The 25,998-nt window shown below is 35.0% G+C and overlaps 1 protein-coding gene across 1 annotated transcript in view; it reads left to right on the forward strand.

Annotated features, from left to right (window-relative positions):
* LOC102803321 (uncharacterized) overlaps window positions 1-25,998 on the forward strand; it is an 87,918-nt gene that overhangs the window by 23,997 nt on the left and 37,923 nt on the right. Inside the window, exons 2-3 of the mRNA XM_085499444.1 lie at window positions 690-791; window positions 20,511-20,859. Coding sequence (XP_085355570.1) covers window positions 763-791; window positions 20,511-20,859 — 378 coding nt within the window. The 5' untranslated portion in view covers window positions 690-762. The remainder of the gene's footprint in view (window positions 1-689; window positions 792-20,510; window positions 20,860-25,998) is intronic.

Here is a 25,998-nt window from a genome sequence, read left to right on the forward strand (position 1 = left end):
GAAACCATAAATAATAAAATAAATATTATTGTTTGATGAGGATTTCCAGGCATTTTCTTCAGTCATCACTCATAGCACTTACATATGTGATTTTACAAGTAAAGTACAAGTCCTTCAATAATTTCACCAAGTACTCAAACTTTGACCTACATGTCAGTTTCCTTGATTGTATATTGCATAATTAATGTAAATATTCTTAAACATGCTTAGAATTCATTCGTGATAAAGTCTGCCTGACACACAAATGGTATAGTTAAATAATTGAAGCACGGCTCAGATACCTGGCATGCATTTCACTGCTGTTAATTGTCAAATTTCTGGATGCATGTAATATTCTATATGATGGCTCAAATATCCAGTTGAGTCAAAGCATACATACAATATACAAGGCAATATTTGATACATTGAAACACCCTGTCAACAAATAAGCTGCTGTCTGATTGGTCTGACTGTTAGGTGTCAGGGTTTGTTAGCCAATCAGGTATAATCTTTTAAGTAGCTGCATTGACTCCAAGTATCTGGCAAGCATATGACACTGCTGTTGACTGCCATATTTGTCATCAAATTATTACATTGTGTCAACTGAAAATACCAGATATGCAGTAGTGATCTATATGTTTGATCAACTGCCAAAATTACTATTGTGTTTATTATATGTAGTCACTTATTATTTTTGGGTTCATTTTCAGATGACTTATTTCTAGTCTGTGCTGTTCCTGATGTTGTAAGCTTAAATCTTCCTCAGTATGTGCAAGTATTGAAATGGCGTCACCCAAGGATGAATTACAAAGGTAAGAAAAAAGCCAAGTAGATGAGGAAATATTCACTGGGTTTAATTTTAGAAGATTTGAATTTACAGGGATATTCAGTGTTTTATTTTCACTGGTTTGTGAAAGAAACAATATATTCTATTGTTGAATGGTGGTGGTCATGACACCACATTCTGTTGGATGTGGGATTAATGGCGACGTATACAACATGTGTAAAATACATGAAATTTGAACACCACCACCTTTTAACTATTCACTGGGTTTTAATTTAGTGCTATCTGTTGAATGAACAAAAATAAAACCCAACTACCATAAAATCTGTAGTAGAAGCCACATCCATTCCTTTTGAACAATTATAGAACCAAAAATTCAGCATTCCTCATATGTGTAGATGCTCTAATAGAAGCCGCAGCTTCTAATACTGATTTTACTGTACTAGTTGAGCCCTATGCGGTATATGTTGACTCAAGACTGCTGAGTTTTGTGTTTGTGTAATATTATATTAGCATTTTTGCTAAGTCTTATTTAGACCCACAGAATTCTCTCTATTAATATGGTGCTATTATGCATGTTGTTAGCAATGTGGACTGTGTTTCGACTAAAAATTTCAATCATTGGTAAACGATTCATAGCTAATTCATAATTAAATTGGCATTTAATGTGAAGTTTATCATTGTTGTAAAAAAAATATTTACACACAAAAGGTGTTCCTTGGTGAAACATGGTGATGAATTTTTTTTTTAGATTTTGTAATACTTCTAGATTCCTATTCAAACAATGTATTTGTCTTTATAATACATATATTAAAGAATTACCGTAAAAACCCGCAAATAAGCGCCACCCTCAATTACGAGCCACTCAGTGAAATTTTTTTACATTTGACCCTCCATTAAGAGCCACCAAGAGTTGAGTGGTTTCGTCAATAAGAACCCTGAAATAAGCGCCAGCCACCCGGTTGTTTACAATCAGGCAGACACAAGCTTGTCGTGCCTCACTTCCACCCTGCATTGTTTATTGCCCCACAGAAGTCGTGAGACATAGCTTGCCTGATGTCTTGTGTAAGTGAGAACGGAAGAATGACAGACGAAAGAAATGCAGTGAACGCGTGAATGTGACTGTCAACTTGTCTATTTCATATTTCTGACACACGATCGACCAATTCACAAACTATTTAGTAGTAACTGTTTTTTGACAAAACACCGAAGGACATTGCCAATGTTGTCTTTATAACCAAATAAAGAACGTCACGATTTTAGAATGCCTTTGTCAGAAAATCGGAGTTGTCGAAAAAACATGTAATGATTACGCAGCCCACTCTCGCTGATCGTGGTTTTGGGTTCTTTTTTGCATTTCAATTGAGACATTCGTTCTTAGGTGATTCGAGACAAAATGTTCAGGGAAGTGATAAAATAACTGGCAGTAGTTTGGAGAGAACTCTCTTGCCGAAAATAATCCAAATTGAAGTTGAATGGATTAGTTCCACAAACTTGCGTGATCAACTTGTCTTACAGCAAAACGAAGTCGACGTGACCCGCCTGACCCAAGTATTTAAATTAGCTATTTGTGAGAATTGAAAATAATCTGGACTTGTACCAATCAAAAAATGCATTGTAACAGGCCTGGGCTTTCGTAAATGATTTCGTCTCGGCGATTGGTCACAGGAAATTATTTTTAATACACGTAATTGTTACTTTCTCGGTACCGTTTCTTATTTGGATATATAGGGTAGGGCCATGGACCATGTTTGCCTGGACTGTGAAGTATGTGAATATCATTAGCATATCATTATAAGCTGGCTTGATTATGAAACAGGAAATATATAAACCAAAGCTGTACTGTCAGACGTCTAGTGCAATTAAAACAATGCCCAAGTACCCAAGCTGTAAAAATCTATAGAAAAACATGTTTTTCTTTATTGTTTTTGCCATAAATACAAGTGATGGGGCATCATCATCATCATTCGTTCCATGCTTGCTTTGCAAATATGTCTTCTCCTGTCGCTGCTGGTCAGATTAATTCTATCCGAAACTATTTAATATCGTCACCAAATCAACCACCACGCCAGCCACAGCCACGCAAGTTTTCCCAGTTTTTAAGAAAAAAGTTGGAGTTTGCCGTACCAAACTTGGTAAACAATTGTACAACGAAAGTACAAGTGATTCAAGTGTTGGGTCAGACACTGAGAGTGCTACTAAATCCAACTTCAGGCATCGCTACACATTGTCGGTGAAACATTGAATCGTCGTGTACGCTCAGCAGCATGGTCAGCGAGCAGCCGCAAGACAATACTCAGTACACCACAGTAATGTCACCAGGTGGATGAGAGACGAAGTGACCGGGAAGTTGAATATTCAACGCGTCTCACGGTATGGCAACATTCCCGGAAGTGGTGGCAAATTGTCTTACCCCAAAGAAATTGACGACATGCTGGTAATATGGATTTTAGAACTCCGGGACAATCAAGTTCCAGTGTCAACAAATATGCTTTGCCAGAAAGCCAAAAAACTAATCCGTCCGCACAATCCAGTGTTCAAAAGTTCAGCGGGATGGGCGCGTCGATTTCTAAGTAGACATTCTCTGTCGATACGACGTCGCACATCGATGGCCCAACGACTGCCCACCAAACTCGAAGACAAAATAACTCCGTTCCACGACTTCATTGTTGAGCTAAGACGGACTTACAATTTTCCACTTGAGCTCATCGGAAATATGGACGAGACCCCGGCATATTTTGATTTGTTGCCGAATACATCCATCGCTCAGCGAGGGACAAAGATGGTCAGTATTCGCAGCACCGGTGCAGAGAAACGTCACCTGACAGTAATTTTGACGGTTCTTGCAAATGGTACGGTTCTACCACCAATGATTATTTTCAAAGGTGTAAAAAAGTTGAACTTGAATGTACCAAAGGGCATGGTCGTCGAAGTACAGAAGAAAGGATGGTGTGATACCGAATTAATGAAGATTTGGCTCAGACGTATTTGGCTCCCGTATACAAAAGACCGTCAATCACTCATCATATTCGACTCCTTCCGCGGACATCTCAAAGATTCGGTAACCAACCAACATCAATCAAACCAGACGTACCGAGCTGTAATTCCAGGCGGATGTATGTCCAAACTCCAACCACTTGACGTCTTGATCAATAAGCCTTTTAAAGAATATCTGCGTAAGGAATGGTGCGAGTTCATCGACAGTCAGCTAAAGCTCATCGGTCCAGGTGAACGTCCCAAGACATCTTCGAAACAAGACATCGTCAACTGGGTTTCACGAGCATGGGACAAACTTCAAGACAGACCTGACATGGTGAAGTTGTCATTCGTCTGTACCGGCATAAGTAGTGCACTTGACGGATCTGACGACCCAGACTACCACTCCGCTTCGATACAGCATGAAATTGAATCAACGGCAGCCGCTCAGTTGAACGTAAATTTGGACCCAGACGACGACAGTTCACCGGAGAATGAAGTCAGTAGCGACAGCGATTCAGAAGACAATGTACCAGAACTCAGCAATAAAGAAATTCTTCAACGTTATTTCAATTCAGATGACAGTGGTAGCAACTTTGACGGGTTTGATTGATTAATTTCACTGAACAATTTCATAGCTAACAATATTTTTTTCTGACACTGCATATCTGTACCAGTATTTTTTATATTTTAATTTCAATGTCAGTATTTTCCTGTGTCAGGAGTTTACATACATTTTCAACTGGCATATTTTTGACTCCCATGTGCGAAGCACAAAATGGGAGTCTTTGCAGTTAGTGTGTCTGTATGTGTGTATGTGTGTATGTGTGTATGTGTGTATGTGTGTATGTGTGTCCGACTGTTCCACTGCTATCTCAAGAACCATACATCGGTTTTTGATGAAACTTGGTGCATAGATGCTCTGGGCCAATGCGCAGATTTGATTAGGTTTTGGTAAAAATCCATGCTCGTTAATTACCTAATTTGCATGATAATTAGCTAATTTTTAGCTGTTCTATGACTGTTCCACTGATATCTAAAGAACCACTCATTGGATTTTGATGAAACTTGGTACATATATGCTCTGAACATATGCGCAGATTTGATTAATTTTTGGTAAAAATCCGTGCATATTAATTACCTAATTTGCATGATAATTAGCTATTTTTTAGTGGTTCCATGACTGTTCCACTGATATCTAAACAACCACTCATTGGATTTTGATGAAACTTGGTACATAGATGCTCTGAACTAATGCTAGGTTTTGATTAGTTTTTGGTAATAATCCGTGGATACTAATTACCTAATTTGCATAATGATTAGTCAATTTTCGGTTTTTCCACTGATATCTCAAGTACTAATCATCACATTTCAATGAAACTTGGTACATAGATGTCATACGACACTGCACAGACCTGATAGTTTTTATGGTAATATCAGTACATATTAATTACCTAATTTGCATAATTAATTAATTTTCAGCATTTGATATAAGTAGTTAGCATTACATTTCAATGAAACTTGGTACTTACATACTCAAGGACTATGCAGAGATTGATTGTTTTCGATAAATATTTGTGCATATTAATCACCTAATTTGCATAATTAGTTAATTTTCAGCTTTTCCACATGTATCTCAAGTACTAATCATCGCATTTCAATGAAACTTGGTACATAGATCCTTTAGGACTATGCAGAGACCTGATTAGTTTTAGGGTAAATAATTGTGCATATTAATTACCTAATTTGCATAATTAATTTTCAGCTTTTCTACTGATATCTAAAGTACTAATCATCATATTTCAATGAATCTAGAATTATGCAAACCCAATTAGTTTCCGGTAAATATTTGTGCATATTAATCACCTAATTTGCATAATTAACCAACTTTCACACTGATATCTCAGGTACTATACATCACATATCAATGAATGTACATGGATGCTGTAGGACAATAGACAGACCTGAATAATTGTGGGTTAAAATCTGTACATATTAATTACCTAATTTGCGTAATTAACCAATTTTAATCTTTCACACTGATATCTAAAGTACCGTAAAAACTCCAAAATTTCGACTGGTTTTAAATAATTTGTGTTAGAAATGTGACGTGTTTTTAGAGTCAAAATTAAGGTGCATTTTCGGACGGTCGAATTTTTCAGAATAGAAATCAGCAAAAAAAAATGGGGATGATAGACAGTGTGCTTCATTAGTTTTTAAAAAATGCAATGTCCGTCAATTGACGTAAACTTCCTCATGTTTCACGGTAAAAGCAAAGGTCGTGGCCGAGTTGTAACTCAAAATCTAAACAAAGTCATCAATCAGTGAGTATTATGACAAGCAAAACAAAACATCAAGACGCGGAGAAGAGGTCAGCACAAAACTAATAGGTCAAAAGACAAAGCTGTCTCGCACTACCTAGGAAAACTTGCGAATGTTCGAAGTACAGGTACCCATTGGACAAAAGATACATGGAAGTTTAGCAAACGATCTCCCCGACCCAGTGCAATGTATCCGGTTAGAATCAAAGCTCACGTGTCCCTTATTTGAGCACCGTACCGGTGATTTGAGGGACCAAATTCTGCCGTAAATTCGCCCTTGGATTAAAAAATATAATGGGATTTAAGAAAATAAAATGGGACTTTTAAGGTGTATTTTGGCGTCATTTTTCGGACATTTCAATCAATCCTGCCGGCTAAAATAGAGTCTAAGTTTTACCGTAGTCATTGACGTCTGTCTATTCAAGAGTACACGTGTATGATTTTTATCGTGACTAGCGTGAGCGGGTAAGCTTCCTTTCGAGAATGAGCTGTTATCACTGTGAACAATGTTAAATTATTCTTCAGATGACCAGTTTATTTTTTAAAAACAACTAATTTTTTTATTTAAAAAAAATCATGCCGTTTTCGCATCATCCAGCTTTTTGATTGGTTAATTAGCGATTTGACCTATTTGACCTAAGAGAACATGGCGGATATCCTACAGCATCAAACGTTTATACGAGATCGGAATCATTCGCTTACGATGAAACTAAGTTGACTTTTATTTGTATTTCATAACCATTCAACAAATTTATTTTGTGTACATTATTATAATCACTACTGAGTACAGTAATAATCAACAATTCAGAAACGCAGCATGCCGAGATTTTTGTGTTCGTTTTTATTTGAAACTTCGTTTATTTAGAATATATTTTCGTTACCAATAAAATAAAAATCTCTCAGTCAATCAGAAACCCGGATTCATGCCTTTGAGGAAGGTCCCGTTTGAACGCTCACATCGTTTTTTTTTTCGTTTGGGGGAAAACTAAAACTGGTCGCAATTTTCGAATAAGAATGAGTCGGCAATTTTTAGTGGAGTCGAAAATTTGGAGGTGAATAAAACACCGAAACCCGGCAAATAAATAGGCGGTCAAATTTTTAGAGGGGTCGAAATTTTGGAGTTTTCACGGTGCTAATTATTCCATTTCAATGAAACTTAGTACAAAGATGCTCTAGGACAATGTACAAACCTAATTAGTTTGGGGTAAAAATCTGTTCATATTAATTCCCTAATAAGCATAATAATTCATAATTTTTTGGTTCTAATCACATTTCAATTAAACTTGGAGACATAGATTTTCTGTTACATTGCGCAGACCTCATTAGTTTTACACTCAAATCTGGTCATATTAATTTTCTGATTTGCATAATTAGTTTTCAGCTAAGTAATTTCGAATTATATTTAATGTGTCTCCAATACTCTCAGCACATGGGAGTTCTTTCTAAGCTTTCTTTGATTTCTTTTATTTATTTGACATTTGTTATTCCAATAAGTGTTTTTTACTGAATAAATTAATTGCAATGATACATCATTAATAATTACTTGTCTGTTTTTGTTGTGTGTGTGTTTGCCAATCCCCTTCCCTATTTCACAATGAAAAAGTTTGATGCCACTGGCTACAAAGTTGTCAAAATGTTACCTCAAATAAGCACCACCCAGAAATGAAGTGTTACAAAGTGGCTCTTATTTGAGGGTTTTAATGGTAACATATCTGTCATTCATTTACTTTTGTAAGCATCCTTGGAATATTCATGTTAATAAACATCTCCCGATTCTACCATGTATGGCGCCCTTCAGTTACACCAAAAATGGCAGAGGAAGGCAGAGGTTCCATACTTGCACTTACTGAATGTTTATTAAAAAAATGTATTATGAACTCTACTAGAAATCCCCCATACCTGATGTATTTCTTGTTTTGATCGCTTATTCATATCTGTTACTCAGTACATTTTCTGTAAAACCATTAATTTTCAACAGCTTATAATTTCAATATTTTGATGTTTTGAGCAATTTCACTGGGTTTTAAATTCAAGAAATATTGTTTTTCTGCGTGTTAATTTAGCAAACTTTACATATCAACGAAAATAATGCATTTACAGTAGTGATATATCTTATATCAGTGACAGATCGTAGGTTAGTCTTGGTGCTCTGAGACACATGTCTGTAAGAGTGAGTCAATGCAATGCAATGCTGTCAAGTCAGTTGAATACATTACATCATGTATCCACTCTTTGTCTATTGTATTACTTCTATGCGATCAATGTGTGAGAATAATAGCTCCATTCTTTGGGAGTTACCTAACTAATTACATTCTACGTCAGGTGTGAGTTGTTACACATGCATCCAGGAATGAATATATGTATGTGTAGGTTGGATTTATCAAAGAACGCAAGGAGGATATAAATTGTGAATAAAAAAATATAACTAAATAAATGAACCCTCTACCATAAATGCATTTTGCTGTTTGATCAAATAAATATAATTATTTTTTCTCTAAACAATATGTGTACCATGTTTGCTCTCTTAGTAGCATGGAGCTGCACTTCTAAAAGACCAAATATAGTAATTAAGTAAAATTTATCTATTTTTCAATAAATATGAACAATTTTGAAATTCATCTGTTACAAAAATTGAGATTTTTAAAAAATTTAGTTTTTTCGAAAGTCATTGTGTTGTTCCACTGTTTGGATTTTTCTGTGAACAAAAAGATTACAGGATGTACACCAATACAGGTGACAACAAGACAACCTGCCTATAAGTCTGATGCATGATATGTTTGTAGTGTATTGAATTGACGCCCTCCTGCATAGATCACTATACTTCATATTCCTTAAGAACTAGTACAGTCCTATTGTTTGTTATGCATCTTGTCGGGTTTTACCATTTGCAAATAGATGACACAACATTACTTTGAAGTGTGGGATGTAGTTGAGGCATAGATTGCCTGTTGGAAGTTGAAAATATTTTATTTCCCTCCAACACTACTGCTGTACATCCTATAGTTTATATGAAATTGTCCAGCCACATTGTCCTTAGGTGACTCACTGGGTTGGACCATTCTTAATCAGGGTGCTACAAGTCTTATTATGGGAGAGATGAACACTGATATTGTTGGGTAAGTAAAAAAAAAAACTTCTATGGATGTTTTATTCTAATGCAGTAGGGTATGTCCTAAACAGTGTTGGTTCTATTTACCTGAACACAAAAACATCTTATGGTCATTGGCTCACATGTACAGCAAAGTGTAAACAACTTTAGTTTCACACTGTCAAAGCAACAATACAACGTATAGGATATAGTCAAGTTAACACACACACCCTCCATTAAAAAGAAACACATGACAGAAAGTACAAAAGACTGTATCTATTTAAACTATGTGCTACAATAGTATCATCTGCTTCAGCTCATACGCTATTATTCTGGATTCAATATGTCTTCAGATTACTCCAGCAAACAGCATGGGAATGGCTATGACTTTGTCATGTTGTAAATGGTCTGTACTGTGAATATAGCGGCCATGACTTTCTCCTACATGTAGCTGTTCCACAAGGCAGTGGTAGAGATGTCTTTACTATGTTGGTATGCTTGGTAACACTTTTTATTTAATGCTAGCTATTGGTTGTACACATGTTCGATGGACTTGTGTGTTTTATTAATGTCACCAGCTGTAGACGGTTGTACCCAACTTAAATCACTGAGAATAGAGGAAATGCTGTAGTGCAAAGTTATTTTATGATCTGTGTACTTCATAATTAACGCACATAACAGTTATGCCCAAATGTCATAAGTTTGACATCAAGATGTTATGTTTTATTTAATTCCTGATAACAGGTATCATGTGTCATCTGAAGTCTTGATAACCATCCAGATATAAGTAAGGAGGCCTTTGACTTGAGCATAGTGGGTCATTCTGGAGTCTAGTGTTTTGGTAGTGTTCTCATCATTGATTGACGTTTGCAGTAGACAGATTATTTGGTTAAAAGTGAGTTGTTATTTTTTACTGTCGCCTCAGTCATATAAGAAGGTCATCACAACACTTTTAAAGTCTGGCTATATATATCATGTTTGTGTGAATCACTACAAAAGGCAACTGTTTCTTCTTGAGGACAAGGCCATTTCACTTGGAGGAATCATGTCAAAGGTCACGATGATGATGACATTTTAGTTGTATAATATTACTCAGTTGGTTGCAAGCTGAGTTGCATGTACTCCATCTAGTTGCGCCAGTTAACTCATCACTTGGGGTCTGTATAATCCAATATAAACTTGAATATTGAAGATCTGGATTTAATTTGTTGTAGTTGGTGATTGAATGTTCGTCTCTACTGCAGTTATGTCATAATACATTTCCTTAATTAACTGCTGTTACTATACATCTATAGTATACAAATGGCTTAGCTGGGTGCTACCAGAATTTTTTTTTGTGTGTGTGTTAGTAAAACTTAGCAGAAAACTATAAAGAGCAATCTTTTCCCTTATACCAAAGCATCATAATATAGTTTTTTGTGTCTTCATTATGAAATATTTTGTAAATTAGAAAACATTTTTAATTTGTTACATTTATTAATGACAGGAAGAGTTATGTCTTTACATTAAGTTCACTTTTTACAGTGCAAGCTGGACCATAGCATGTGTGCTTGACAAATATTATAATATAGAACTTCCAGGATAAATTGATGTATTTCATCCATCACACTAATAGTATCATAGTATAGCAGGTCTTATTCAGCTCTGACTACATTCTGTGATATATAAACTATTTCACTCCGTGTTTACACATGTGTCGAATAAAAGAGACATTGATCAAGAAAAAGTCAGTCTTTCATTCATCCATTATGTACTTTACATGTCAATGTTTTCTATTGATCAGTTCAGCTATTTGGGCAGCTAGTGGCTATCTTGAGAGAAGCAGGTCAAGTGTTGCTACATTGTGGCAAGTTTTATCAATTTGGTGAAATCACTTAATGTCAGTCTGTGTCTCTTAACGCTGAAATAATTGGATGAAATGAAAGATACATATTCATTATTGAGTTATTGGATAAATGTCATTTTGTGAGAGCAGATGTGTACTTTGTAAGGTACTTGAGAATTGAGTTTAGATAATTGGTCTGGTCCAATTGAATTAGCTGCTGTTCTGTTACTTAGTTGAACTTTGTTACTTAACATTATTTGTGTTACACTGCTCTACTGTCAATCACACCGAAAACTGACGAATTATATTGTGTTACAACATGCCATTGTCCTTATTTGGACAATTCATTGTGTTATTGCTGTATTCTGTTCAGATGATTTGACTATCGCATTCCATTGGCCCTGAATCTGCATAGCATGTCATTTGATTAATCGGTACTATCAATTCATGCTCCTTTCGTGGGCTGAAATTAAAACTTAATGTTGCCTGTCCAATGGACAGGTTGGAGAATAAAAATGCCTGTCCCTGGATAAATTACGACATCTTTTTATCTATCGACAAAGGACAGGCAATTTCTACATTTATCTGTCCAAGCTAAAATCTGCCAATCTTGGACAGTTTGTCATGTCTTAATGTCAACTAAAAAATCAGAGCATATTAATAAAAACAAACTAAAACAAAGCACATCACATCAGATTGTATGATTGTATTGACTTTGTGTACCATCTATGTGTTTCAACATAACAGCATAACATATGCTATAAAAATAATGAACTCCCTCCAATGTCTTGTTGGATTCAGAGTTGATTCTGTGCTTGAATCAACGACTCATCCATTATGACAGGTTGTTCATTATTGTTATGGTATGGTAATGTTGTCCTGCTTTATATTTAAACATGTTAGTTAATTTGCATATGAACGGTTAATTTTGATGACAATTTATAAAAAAAATACTACATTTCCTAAAGAGTTGTATCTCTCTTTCTGTGCACATTACAAATTTCTTATAAGCTGGATCATTGAAATATGACTTATTTTGACCATAGTTACACATCTGTCAGAAAGAACCACTCTTCAGGATGTATTGTCCAATAAACAGCAATTTCTTATTTGCTCTGTAAGTAGTGCATTGTGCTTGTGTTAAATATCAGAGATCAAGTTGTCCCTCCATGTTGATGCTCTCTAATGTGTCACAGTTTATTTTGTAGTAGAGTTATGTACATACAGGTAATGTCTTGTGGTATGTGTAGTTTTATGAGGAAATGGTGCTGCTAAATGCTAACAGGTTTAAATACTTGTAATGTTTGATGAAAACAGGATGCCTATACAGACAGTGTGTTTTATCGTTGGCTCCAGGATTCCTCTTGACCTGAATTCTTTGTGGGTGCAATACATTTGAAACTTGTCAGTGGATTAATTTTGCCAGTGGCTGTAATGTTTGGGATAAAGAAGGTTTAGGATGAGATGAAACAGCTATATTATAAAATAAGCAAAAGAATTACACAACTGTGGAAAGATTGACACATGGTTACTATAGTAACCATGATTGACATCATTCACATACTTCTGTAGCCTTAAGTTCAACCATTTGATTACTGAAGTCAATTTATGACTTTTCACAAAATAAACTCGCATAATTTTTTCCAACATTCTGATCAGGACCTAGTAAGAAATTGTGTTAATTTAGTTGAAAATTTATAAGGAAATTGTAGAAAAATACATTAAAAAGGTTGCAGGAAGAGTTTGGTGGTATATTCAAAGGGCTGTATTTGAGAAAGATTTGAAAAATTATATTATATTTCAAATTAACAAAGTTGCTGTTTGGACAAAGTCTGAAAACGAGAATTTATGAATTGATACCATTTGGTGTGACGTGATCCCAACCATATATTGGACATGCCTGGACTGATCACATTTAAACTTCATACCTACTTCATATATCGTGACGTGACGTTCATTTGTTTCATTATTCAATTCAAGTTGGTTGAATAGCAACTAATGATATGTTTAAAATTCATCAAAATCAAGTATATCTGCCATTCCGGTATCTGATCTCAGTCATGTATGGATGGGTTTTTGTTCCAACTTGGTGCGTGCATTAAATATATTGAAACCTTGATGCATGTCATTTTGTTTTTCAGATGGGATTCAAAATGGCCAACTGGTGGCCATTTTGTAAAAATCTATGACAACTTTTTGGGAAGGGGAAGTGAAAGAAACTTTTACTAGAACAAATTATAAATCTGATGAACTGAAAAAGCAAATCAAATACATTAATTGTATATGGTTCAAGGCTAGAGGGATTTCAGTATATACAGTACATTTATATTGTTAAGTATGTCTGAAGTCAATGACTTGTAGTAGTGCACCACCTGTCGGCTATCATCCTGTTTGTTTCTATATGTACTGTTATGTCAAGTAAATTATGTATAACACCATGAACTGGTCTTTGCTGGATACACAATTTAGATAATACATTGTTAATAGCTCTTATTACGCTATAACTCTGGCCAAAGGCCAGTAAATATTTTATAATAACCCCAAGGACTAGTAGAAACAAGGTGGGTGTAATTCTTGTAACTTTTTGAATCATGATATTTTAGCTGTATACCGTATTTTTTCTATTGCACTCACAATGTACTGGTATATAAAATAAAATAGAATAGTGTTTTTATTGACAATTTTGACTATAAAGTCAATAAACCTTTTCATAAAGCAAAACAAAATAAAGTAAACTAAATAACCAAGTCAAAGGAGAACAAATTTTGAACCATAAATATAAATTAAAATGATTAAACATGTTTTGTCACAATTGACAAAGGAATTGTTGAGTGATGCAAGTATTCTTGTCATTGTTATTCTTGAGTTTGAATATCAGCATTGTCGACACATATTTATGCTGCGACCAGTTACGTCTTACAATGCTAAGGCCAGGAAAAAAAATTCTGTTTCTCGTTTCATGGAAATTTTAAAATGAGGCTGCAAGGCAATTTTTTTTTAAATACTGAGCTAAAATGGGGGAAATTTGAGACAAGTGCGAGTACAAGCACATTTTTGACTCCCGTGTGCGAAGCACAAAAAGGGAGTCTTTGCAGTTAGTATGTCTGTATGTGTGTGTGTGTGTCCGTCTGTTCCACTGATATCTCAAGAACCATACATCAGTTTTTTGATGAAACTTGGTGCATAGATGCTCTGTGCCAATGCGCAGATTTGATTAGGTTTTGGTAAAAATCCATGCATATTAATTACCTAATTTGCAAGATAATTAGCTAATTTTTAGCTGTTCCACTGATATCTAAAGAACCACTCATTGGATTTTGATGAAACTTGGCACACAGATGCTCCAAACTAATGTGCAGATTTGATTAGTTGTGGGTAAAAATCTGTGCAATATTAATTACCTAATTTGCATAATGATTAATCAATTTTCGTCTTTTCCACTGATATCTCAAGTATTAATCATCACATTTCAATAAAACTTGATACATAGATGTCATAGGACACTGCACAAACCTGATAGTTTTTAGGGTAATATCAGTATATATTAATTAGCTAATTTGCATAATTAATTAATTTTCAGCTTTTGATATTTTAAGTAGTAATCATCACATTTCAACGACACTTGGTACATAGATGTCATAGGACACTGCACATACCTGATAGTTTTTAGGGTAATATGAGTACATATTAATTATCTAATTTGCATAATTAATTAATTTTCAGCTTTTGATATTTCAAGTAGTAATCATCACATTTCAATGAAATTTGGTACATAGATGTCATAGGACACTTACCCCAGACCATTCGTCCCAGTGTTATCGCTATCGCCACACGAGACTCCAGCTTGTCTCCTATACAATTTTCCTTCCGCCCACTTAATTTTAATATTCATATGACCTTTGCACTGACATCGATAGCCAATCGCATTCGACAGCGGACGTCACTCTAAATAAACAACTGAATAAATTAATATACCATATTTGGAAGATAGCGGGTAAATTCAAAGTTGTTGGTGTGTTCCTTCGGGTTCCGAAGTCGCACGAAACGAGTTCATGTTCCGTTATCTTTCGCAAGTAAAACAGGTCGATATGTATTAAACATGGCATTTGTTTTCTTGTTTTAACCCCCTTATTACGCAAGCTTCCGTCGAAGTGGTGTTTTTTTCGACGATTTGTGGCATGTTGCAAAACGAACGAAACATTGCGGCATTCTTAGCGGTGGATAAGGGATCGACTATGTCGTCACATTTATGTCTCGTTTGAAAGAGAATAAACAACCGCTCAGAAAAATATGTTGCTAATATTTAAGTGCGGTGCCTTGAAATCGCCTGCCCGACGTCCAAATTTCAAAAGGATGTTCGATTTGCAATGACGACCGTTCATATGTACTAGGCGACGTTACTAATTACTACTAGGGTCGGTGTTTGCATTAAGAATTATAGAACAAAAGATCAGCAAAGCGGTGCTTTTGTCGGCGATTTTGTCAAAGGGAATATTGATAAAATGATGCAAAACAGAATCGCGAGTTGGGTGAAAAATTGCGCCGGCGGCATTCTCAGCGATGGCGACACCCGAGAAACACCGTGTCACGGTGTATTCGTGCATCAGTACACCGAAGAAATACATACATATTGTTGCGGACGACTATTGTAGACTGTGTTCGTGTAGTCTTCGAGTTTGTGGACAGTTAAAGTCGTGTGTGAATTTATTCAAGCCAGGAAAAGCAGGAGGGATAACTTATGGAAATCGTCTTTCCAATTTGATCCAGTGCAACGTTGTGAAAGGAGCGACTCTTTCGTCTCATCTATGTCTAGTTTGTAAGAGAAAGATTGATAGCGCAGAAAAATCCGCCAATAATGTAAAACAGTGGCGTGAAATTGTCAGTCATTCTAATATCTCCCAACCTGTGAACGAAAGGGTTAAGCGTGCTGCCTTGAAATCGCCTGCCCGACCACGTTCAAGTTCAAAACGACGTTCCATAACTTTCTCACATTCAATTTGCAATGATGACCGCAGTTCAAATGTACTTAGCGACAACTTCCTTAGAAATCATTTTGATTTGATTTATGGATGGCGAGCACCGACACTCCGATCCGATGAACTAATCAAAACTAAAATGGCGCGTGTCACGTGACTTTGTTTACTAAAGATAGCGTGGGCGTTTGATTGACACTCAACTCATTAGTATTCCACCAATCACAGCTACATCTACTTTCTGGATGTGCGCAGTCAAATTGTATAGGAGACAAGCTGGAGTCTCGTGTGGCGATAGCGATAACACCGGGACGAATGGTCTGGGGTATAGGACACTGCACAGACCTGATAGTTTTTAGGGTAATATCAGTATATATTAATTAGCTAATTTGCATAATTAATTAATTTTCAGCTTTTGATATATCAAGTTGTAATCATCATATTTCAATGAGACTTGCTACATAGATCTTCTAGGATTATGCAGACACCTGATTAGTTTTAATTGGATATTAATTACCTAATTTGCATAATGTTCCACTGATATATAAAGAACCACAAATTGGATTTTAATGAAATTTTTAAAGAGAACTATGCAGAGACCCAATTAGTTTTTGGTAAATATTTATGCTTATTAATCACCTAATTAACATAATTAATTAACACTGATATCTCAATTACTGATCATCACATTTGAATATAATTTGGTACATAAATGCTCTAAAACAATAGACAGGCCTGATTAATTTTGGGTTAAAATTTGTTCATATTAATTCTCTAATTAGCATAATAATTCATAAATTTTTTGTTCTGTTCTGTTCATATTAGTTACCTGATTTACATAATTAGTTTTCAGCTTTTCCATCAATATCTCATGTACTAGTAATTTTAAATTAATTTTTAATGTGTCTTCAATACTCTCAGCACACAGGAGTTCTTTCTAAGCTTTCTTTGATTTGAAACGTCCAAGGCGCATAGTTCAAAATGATGCATGCTGAAGCGAGAAACCGAAAATTTTTTTCTCAGTCAAATATGGCTATTCTTTGAATTCTCTTTTGTTGATTGATTATTAATACTATTATTATTACCAGAAGCCTCAGATACATGTGCAGAACACGCTTATATTTGGATCTACAGATTTACAAATGGAACACAGCTCAGTGAGTTCGAAGTCTACACTGTTGCTGTCCTGATTATCATGAACGCAAGTGCTATAAACTTATTTTTAAACCTGAATGATTGAATGATTGAAAATATTCGGCTCATGCCAGGATCTTGTAATGTGAACATAGCTATAGTCTGTATAGGTGTATTTCATTCCGAAAAATAAAATTGCAGTATTCAGTCAACATGCTCTGATCGCTTATGTCTGAATGGTTGGTGCAAACTGTTACCAAGGTTACCATTATAGTGGTCATAGCAACTATTAGATGATTCATCACAGGTGATTGGATTGGCAAATGAGATTGATTGTTACTAAGTTAACTGATTTCTGAATATCAGTGCTTGTTAAAAATGATTGCTACCTATGTGGGTCTGTAAAGGGGCCTTGCAAATCGTAGCCTACGTTTATCTCTGCATGAAATCTAATTGGGCAGTGTGATGGGGTAAGGGACCATCTCAAACCATTGCAGCTTCTGCTCCAACTGACAACATTGTCTTTCTTTCTCTAGAGGAAAAATAATGTGAACCCAGACACATAAAAAAATTGAGGGAAGTCAATGCAGAATAGATGGGAATGGAAAATGAGAGGAGAGGAGAGGAAAGGAAAGGGATTAGCAAAGTGATACATATAGCAATGCTGAAAATTATCGCTATTTAAAAAAAGCTTGTGAAGCCTACTGTGTCATCATGAAAAAATAAACTTTGAAATCATGGCTGGTTGTGAAGTCTGAGGATAATTCCAGGAGCAATCAGCTCCTGGGCTCCCTTTGTTCCGGTCCTTGTTCCTTTAAGGAATGAGTAGCTAGAAAAATAAAATAATCATCATTCTCTGCAGTACAAGGATGACAACCGCATTATTGTAACTATGTATGATATAACAAAATTTAATTTTTTTCTTTGTGTATATTGGTGTCTGTAATTATCACTGATGAAATGGAGCATTGTTTACAACCCCTATTTTCTTGATGAACACTCCTGAGGAATTAAAAATAGACAGTAACCGGGCTACCATAGAAAGTAACAGGACTGCCATAGAAAGTAACAGGGCTGCCATAGAAAGTAACAGGACTGCCATAGAAAGTAACAGGGCTGCCATAGAAAGCAACAGGGCTGCCATAGAAAGTAACAGGGCTGCCATAGAAAGTAACAGGGCTGCCATAGAAAGTAACAGGGTTGCCATAGAAAGTAACAGGGCTGCCATAGAAAGCAACAGGGTTGCCATAGAAAGCAACAGGGCTGCCATAGAAAGTAACAGGGTTGCCATAGAAAGTAACAGGGTTGCCATAGAAAGTAACAGGGCTGCCATAGAAAGTAACAGGGCTGCCATAGAAAGTAACAGGGCTGCCATAGAAAGTAACAGGACTGCCATAGAAAGCAACAGGGCTGCCATAGAAAGTAACAGGGCTGCCATAGAAAGTAACAGGGATGCCATAGAAAGTAACAGGGATGCCATAGAAAGTAACAGGGCTGCCATAGAAAGTAACAGGACTTGTGAAAATATACATGTATACTGTATTTGACCTGTAACACATGCACTTACATACAGTATAACAGAGCTGTGTGTATGGTCATATTTCAATTATCAAGCATACAGTACATGTATATGCACTTCTATTGGAGATGGATAGCTTCTGATGAAGCAATATAGTATAATTCTGTTTCAATGAAAACGAAACAGGTGTGATCAAATCTTTGTTACGTCACTGGGTGTGACTGTTCTACTGAATATATTGTATTTCTTATGAAATCAGTTGCTCACAAGAAGGGCTGTACACAAGATTTGTAAAATATCTGCACGAAACAGGCAGAATTTCATTTCAATATCAACTTGTTTTAAAAATAAATGCGAGTAAATATCAAATTTCATGCAAAATATGTATATTTAGAATATAGCTCACTAGTTCACCCACACAGAATAAATCTTTCTGTTATGAGTAACACATATAAACATGTACATGTATGTATACACATAGGAATGTATGTAAAATCACTTTTAAAATTTCACTTTCATCATACTGATTTACTTTTTACTACATTTTTTTCATTGACTGTCTCTGTGTTGGTTCTTTTGTAAAATTGCATTAAAATACTATGACATATTGCATGTAAGCTATAATTCATTGTGTGGATTGATGGATTCTATGGTTCTTGGCATGGAGTAGCAGGAAATACCCTTGAATACCTCACCACTTGATTTCAGTTTAAAGAGGATATTTATAGAGTGTCAGAATCACATGTAAATACCTGGTACATACTAGTACTATGAGAGCATTTAAAATGTGAAGTTCAGTGTTAGTCTTTACAGAGATGTTTTTCACACTAAAACGAGTAACTAACGATATCAGTATCTGTATAAGGTAACAATAACTTATGATTTTCTTTTGTCTATGATGGATGTTGTATCAGTGCTTTGACAATTGCTTAATTATCCACAAGCCATTTGGGCTTTCCGTTTTCATTATTACTGTACCCTAAATGATGAAATATGGAGTGCATGGTGTTTAATACTGTTTACTGTCTTATGGACTGTTAATATTACAAGATGGATAACATTTCTGGCTTATCTTTGGTCACCAAAGTTGTTTACAAGTTGTGTTCTGTTACAAAGTTTGCCTGGCTGGAAGGTTTGAACAATGGATCATTATCGTACATGTGTACTAAACTTACTTGACGATGAGTTCTAGAAATTAAAATTCCATAATTTACAACTGATTAATTGTTATATTGTAAATATAGTAGAAAGGCATTGCAGAAGGGGACTTTCAAGGAAAAGTCTCAGATTTGAAGTTTCCCAAAAAGTTAATGAGTCTGGGAAACTTAATAAATTTGTTGTTGGCTAAATCCTGTATTACTACAACCTTATTGCACTGCTGGAATTTTATTAGTTACTTGTAATTTTTATTTCAAATTTCTTTCTTATAATGGGCATAAAATCAACAAGTGTCACACTCATTGTGCAGTGTGTTTTCAAATTTGTTATAAATATATAAATTTTAAAGGTGTGTATATATCACATGAACACGTATTGAATAAGACATGATATGACGACTATGTCATTTCCATGAATTGTTGCTACAGATGGAAATTGGCAATATACTGTAATTATCTTTAACGTTTACCCTGATTCCTCATAATTACTGCTTTAAATCATAGTTCATGTCTTCAAATATCCTCAAAACACAAAATAAATCATAACAGTTCAATCTTGGAGTACAATTTTACGATGGAGATGCAGCAATTTGCGGGGCTTGAATTTAAAATCATCAAATCTTATAATTTTCTGAAAATGTCACTGTATCATGTTTGATATTCAAAACTTGATGTGTGATGTAATAATTTAAACTTTTCACACCTCTTTTCAACTCTCATCAAATTGTCGTCTGTTTTCTGTGTTTACTTTCAGGGGTAAAAGAATGCGCCCAGTTTATGAAGTAGAAAATGATGGCAACAGTCACTCACATGGTACTCGGGTTGAGTCTGAAAAAAGTGTGTTCTATGACCACGGTAGTCCATCACATGGTACTAGGGTAGAGTCTGAAAAGAGTGTGTTCTACGACCATGGTAGTCCGTCCCATACCAGCAGTGTCAGGGGAGAGCCCACTGGAAAGAGCATCGCCTATTATAGCAGTAGTAGTCCGTCACATAAAGGAAATGTTCGAGTGGAGTCTGGACAAAGTGTGTTCTATGGCAGTAGTCCATCACACGCTGGTAGTGTCAGGGTGGAGTCAGGACAGAGCTTATTCTATAGCAAGGTAAGAACAAATAGAATTTATATGAAAGTCAATAATCAGTAAAATTGCATGACATTTTTTACTGTTAAGCTAACTTACCAATCTTTTGAAATGTTTTGTTTTATTTGCCTTCTGCTTGAAATCGCAATATACTCTATTAGTAAGGTGGAATATAAACCTTGTGCCATAGAACATGTAAAAAAACAACATATTTTCTTACTGCTTTGATGATCATTGGTAGCCTATGTTGACCAGTCAAATTGTAGACATCATACCCTTATAAATTCCACAAAATTACTGGAACTCTTAGAGGTAGACCATTAAAAACCAAAACTATGGTAGAATTTCTGAGCAAATTATTTGCTTCCTGCGCTTAGTTTTGAGCTATTTTTCCCACAATAAATTTGTTATGCTATGAATTTTTCTGTAGCATTTTTTACTTTAAGTGGAGATTTTGTCTTTTATCCTCTCCTCTTTAACCTCTTCATTGTGGTATATTGACAGATCTATACAATTTCAATATATTAAATAATGATTAAAACTGCTCAGAAGGAATTAAAATACACTCACTAACAAAACTCACAACAATATACAGACAATAATTAGGAAAAAAATATTATAAAATACAATTAAAAATTCACAATATAACACTGCAAGCAAAAGAACAATTAAAAAAAAAAAAAAGTAAATTTTGGAGGAGGTGTTGCTGTATTTTAAAGAAACTGTTTTTAATTTGTAGTAATAAATCTAATCTATGTAGCGTTTTCAATTCTGGCAAGAATCATCTGTCACAGTAATGATAGTTTTTACTCTCCAGTGGAAAATTAAAATAGATTATGTCAGAGTATATAATACTTGGTTGTGTTCACAATCTGTTGATGATATAAGGTTTCAAGAATATGTGACCTACAGGTATTTTTAGTCACTATAGAACAATAATGTCTGTGATCAAACAAAGATGGCATCTCCCTTTCATTTTGATTATGGTAATGCTGGCTATCATTTATTTACTGGTGTCTCATAAGTGTCATGGATGAGAAATGCATGTAGTGTCTTTGAAAGTTGAAGATTGTCAAACGGTTGAGTCTTATTTTTTGAAAGATTTTGTGTTGTCTTTATTATTTTAGTACCAAAATTATTTTGTGTGAAAAAAAAACATTCACACACATGTATATACATGTATATATCGCATGGGGTCCATTTTGAACACTGTGCAGACTGTGTCAACTGTAGCATTCAAACTTGTTAATGCTTATTCAAAATACAAGGTATATTTGATGTTCCTTCATAAATTATTTCAGTCTGTGTTTTCTAAAATCTTAGTATGAATATAAATTTTAAAATGCATACCGGTATTATTAATTTCATTAATATCGTTTATGCACACTAACGAATAATTTATTAGCATTTCTTTTTGTAATTTGTTAATAAGACCAGCGTTTCAACTTAGCAACCCAGCCAGACTTCCAATAATGTCTTATACTGCTCACATTGAACATGTTTAGACTTTAAACCTTCTATACATACAGACATAATCCTCAGAAAAATGTGACACGCTAGATCAATCCACATGTACTTGTAAATATCAATAAAAACAAACAACTTGTGTTCAACCCAGTAGATTTGTATTTCTCTAAAAGCCTCTTAGTTTTGGCAATGGCTGCCACCTGCTTATAACGATATCCAAGTATGAATGTGAAATAATGCACAGTTAATCCACTTCAGTTTCACATAAAAAAAAATTTGAGGTTGCTGAATAACTGACATTTCTGATTTGTTTTTGCAATAAATACAACATCTTACCATTCAAGCCACCATAATCATTCTATTTTGTCCAGGAATGAAACTTTAAATGTCATTCATTTAGAAGCTTGCAACCTATTTCAAGAAGTAGATTTTTAAATATTGCAATACTGCTTTTCTCCTTTACTAAATACTCAATAATAAACAACGAACTCAGTCTATGCTAAATTGGGTGAAATTTGAGAACCATCTGTGTAGCTCAGATATATGTTGATTGATGTATCCTAAACTTTATAATAAATCACTAAAATAAGATCCATATGTATCCTCTACCATTATCTGCTTTAAATAGTATCTGCTTTGCCTTAAGTTACAGTCTGGAACACCTGGTTATCAGTCAATAACTATATAGTACTTGAGGTCAATGAACTCTGTCATGTACCCAAATCTAATAGAAAAAAATTCTTGGTTCCCCCAAGAACATTATAGCTAAGCATGAAAGCCACCTACTCTATGATGTTAAACAATGGAGCTTAATTATTATAACAATTAGTACATTATAGTTGATTAGCATATTATATTATTATGCAAATTAGTCGATAGGCTATGCTTATTTTCTGGGAAGAACATTAAGATTGTTGTGAAGTAAATCAACAATGTCAAAATATTTTGATAAGGAGTAAAAATCATGAACCCACCATTATTCTTTCACTTGCACGAATTCAGGTCATTTTCATCTAGACTGAATTTGTTTAAATGATAGGTACAACTGCGACAGCGTCTCACCCATTATTTTTACCTATTCCTGCCTTTTTCACTCTATCACTTGCAATGTTTCCCTTAAATAAAATTTCATATCCCTAGGCTAGTTCGTGCAGACAGATATGGAAATCAAAGATAATGCATCTAACATATGTGGTTAAAACTGTACAGTTCGTTAGTATAACCATGGCATAATCAGAGGCTTATTAAGGATGTGAAAATTGCAGCTGTCATAGCAACGTAAATGCTAACACTTAAAGTTAAAAGTACATGTGAGCTGGTGTTTGAGGTTAATCTATAATCAGCATAGAAGAAATTACCCATATGAATGATGGGAATACTAATTATACTAGCTGTCTGTGATCACTGCATAGGACTGAACCCTTACCTGTTTGAGTCAATGTAAAAGTATATGTGAGCTGGTGTTTGAGGTTAATCTATAATCAGCATAGAAGAAATTACCCATATGAATGATGGGAATACTAATTATACTAGCTGTCTGTGATCACTGCATAGGACTGAACCTTTACCTGTTTGAGTCAATGTAAAAGTACATGTGAGCTGGTGTTTGAGGTTAATCTATAATCAGCATAGAAGAAATTACCCATATGAATGATAGGAATACTAATTATACTAGCTGTCTGTGATCACTGCATAGGACTGAACCCTTACCTGTTTGAGTCAATGTAAAAGTACATGTGAGCTGGTGTTAGAGGTTAATCTATAATCAGCATAGAAGAAATTACCCATATGAATGATGGGAATACCGGTACTAATTATACTAGCTGTCTGTGATCTCTGCATAGGACTGAACCCTTACCTGTTTGAGTCAATGTAAAAGTACATGTGAGCTGGTGTTAGAGGTTAATCTATAATCAGCATAGAAGAAATTACCCATATGAATGATGGGAATACTAATTATACTAGCTGTCTGTGATCACTGCATAGGACTGAACCCTTACCTGTTTGAGTCAATGTAAAAGTACATGTGAGCTGGTGTTAGAGGTTAATCTATAATCAGCATAGAAGAAATTACCCATATGAATGATGGGAATACTAATTATACTAGCTGTCTGTGATCACTGCATAGGACTGAACCCTTACCTGTTTGAGTCAATGTAAAAGTACATGTGAGCTGGTGTTAGAGGTTAATCTATAATCAGCATAGAAGAAATTACCCATATGAATGATGGGAATACTAATTATACTAGCTGTCTGTGATCACTGCATAGGACTGAACCCTTACTTGTTTGAGTCAATGTAAAAGTATATGTGAGCTGGTGTTTGAGGTTAATCTATAATCAGCATAGAAGCAATTACCCATATGGATGATTGGAATACTAATTATACTGGCTGTCTGTGATCACTGCATAGGACTGAACCCTTACCTGTTTGAGTCAATGTAAAAGTATATGTGAGCTGGTGTTTGAGGTTAATCTATAATCAGCATAGAAGAAATTACCCATATGGATGATGGGAATACTAATTATACTAGCTGTCTGTGATCACTGCATAGGACTGAACCCTTACCTGTTTGAGTCAATGTAAAAGTACATGTGAGCTGGTGTTAGAGGTTAATCTATAATCAGCATAGAAGAAATTACCCATATGAATGATGGGAATACTAATTATACTAGCTGTCTGTGATCACTGCATAGGACTGAACCTTTACCTGTTTGAGTCAATGTAAAAGTACATGTGAGCTGGTGTTAGAGGTTAATCTATAATCAGCATAGAAGAAATTACCCATATGGATGATAGGAATACTAATTATACTAGCTGTCTGTGATCACTGCATAGGACTGAACCCTTACCTGTTTGAGTCAATGTAAAAGTACATGTGAGCTGGTGTTAGAGGTTAATCTATAATCAGCATAGAAGAAATTACCCATATGGATGATAGGAATACTAATTATACTAGCTGTCGGTGATCACTGCATAGGACTGAACCCTTACCTGTTTGAGTCAATGTAAAAGTACATGTGAGCTGGTGTTAGAGGTTAATCTATAATCAGCATAGAAGAAATTACCCATATGAATGATGGGAATACTAATTATACTAGCTGTCTGTGATCACTGCATAGGACTGAACCCTTACCTGTTTGAGTCAATGTAAAAGTACATGTGAGCTGGTGTTAGAGGTTAATCTATAATCAGCATAGAAGAAATTACCCATATGAATGATGGGAATACCGGTACTAATTATACTAGCTGTCTGTGATCTCTGCATAGGACTGAACCCTTACCTGTTTGAGTCAATGTAAAAGTACATGTGAGCTGGTGTTAGAGGTTAATCTATAATCAGCATAGAAGAAATTACCCATATGAATGATGGGAATACTAATTATACTAGCTGTCTGTGATCACTGCATAGGACTGAACCCTTACCTGTTTGAGTCAATGTAAAAGTACATGTGAGCTGGTGTTAGAGGTTAATCTATAATCAGCATAGAAGAAATTACCCATATGAATGATGGGAATACTAATTATACTAGCTGTCTGTGATCACTGCATAGGACTGAACCCTTACCTGTTTGAGTCAATGTAAAAGTACATGTGAGCTGGTGTTAGAGGTTAATCTATAATCAGCATAGAAGAAATTACCCATATGAATGATGGGAATACTAATTATACTAGCTGTCTGTGATCACTGCA

This window comes from Saccoglossus kowalevskii, chromosome 5 (assembly GCF_978046115.1).
Source record: "Saccoglossus kowalevskii chromosome 5, keSacKowa6.1, whole genome shotgun sequence".
NCBI lineage: Eukaryota > Metazoa > Hemichordata > Enteropneusta > Harrimaniidae > Saccoglossus > Saccoglossus kowalevskii.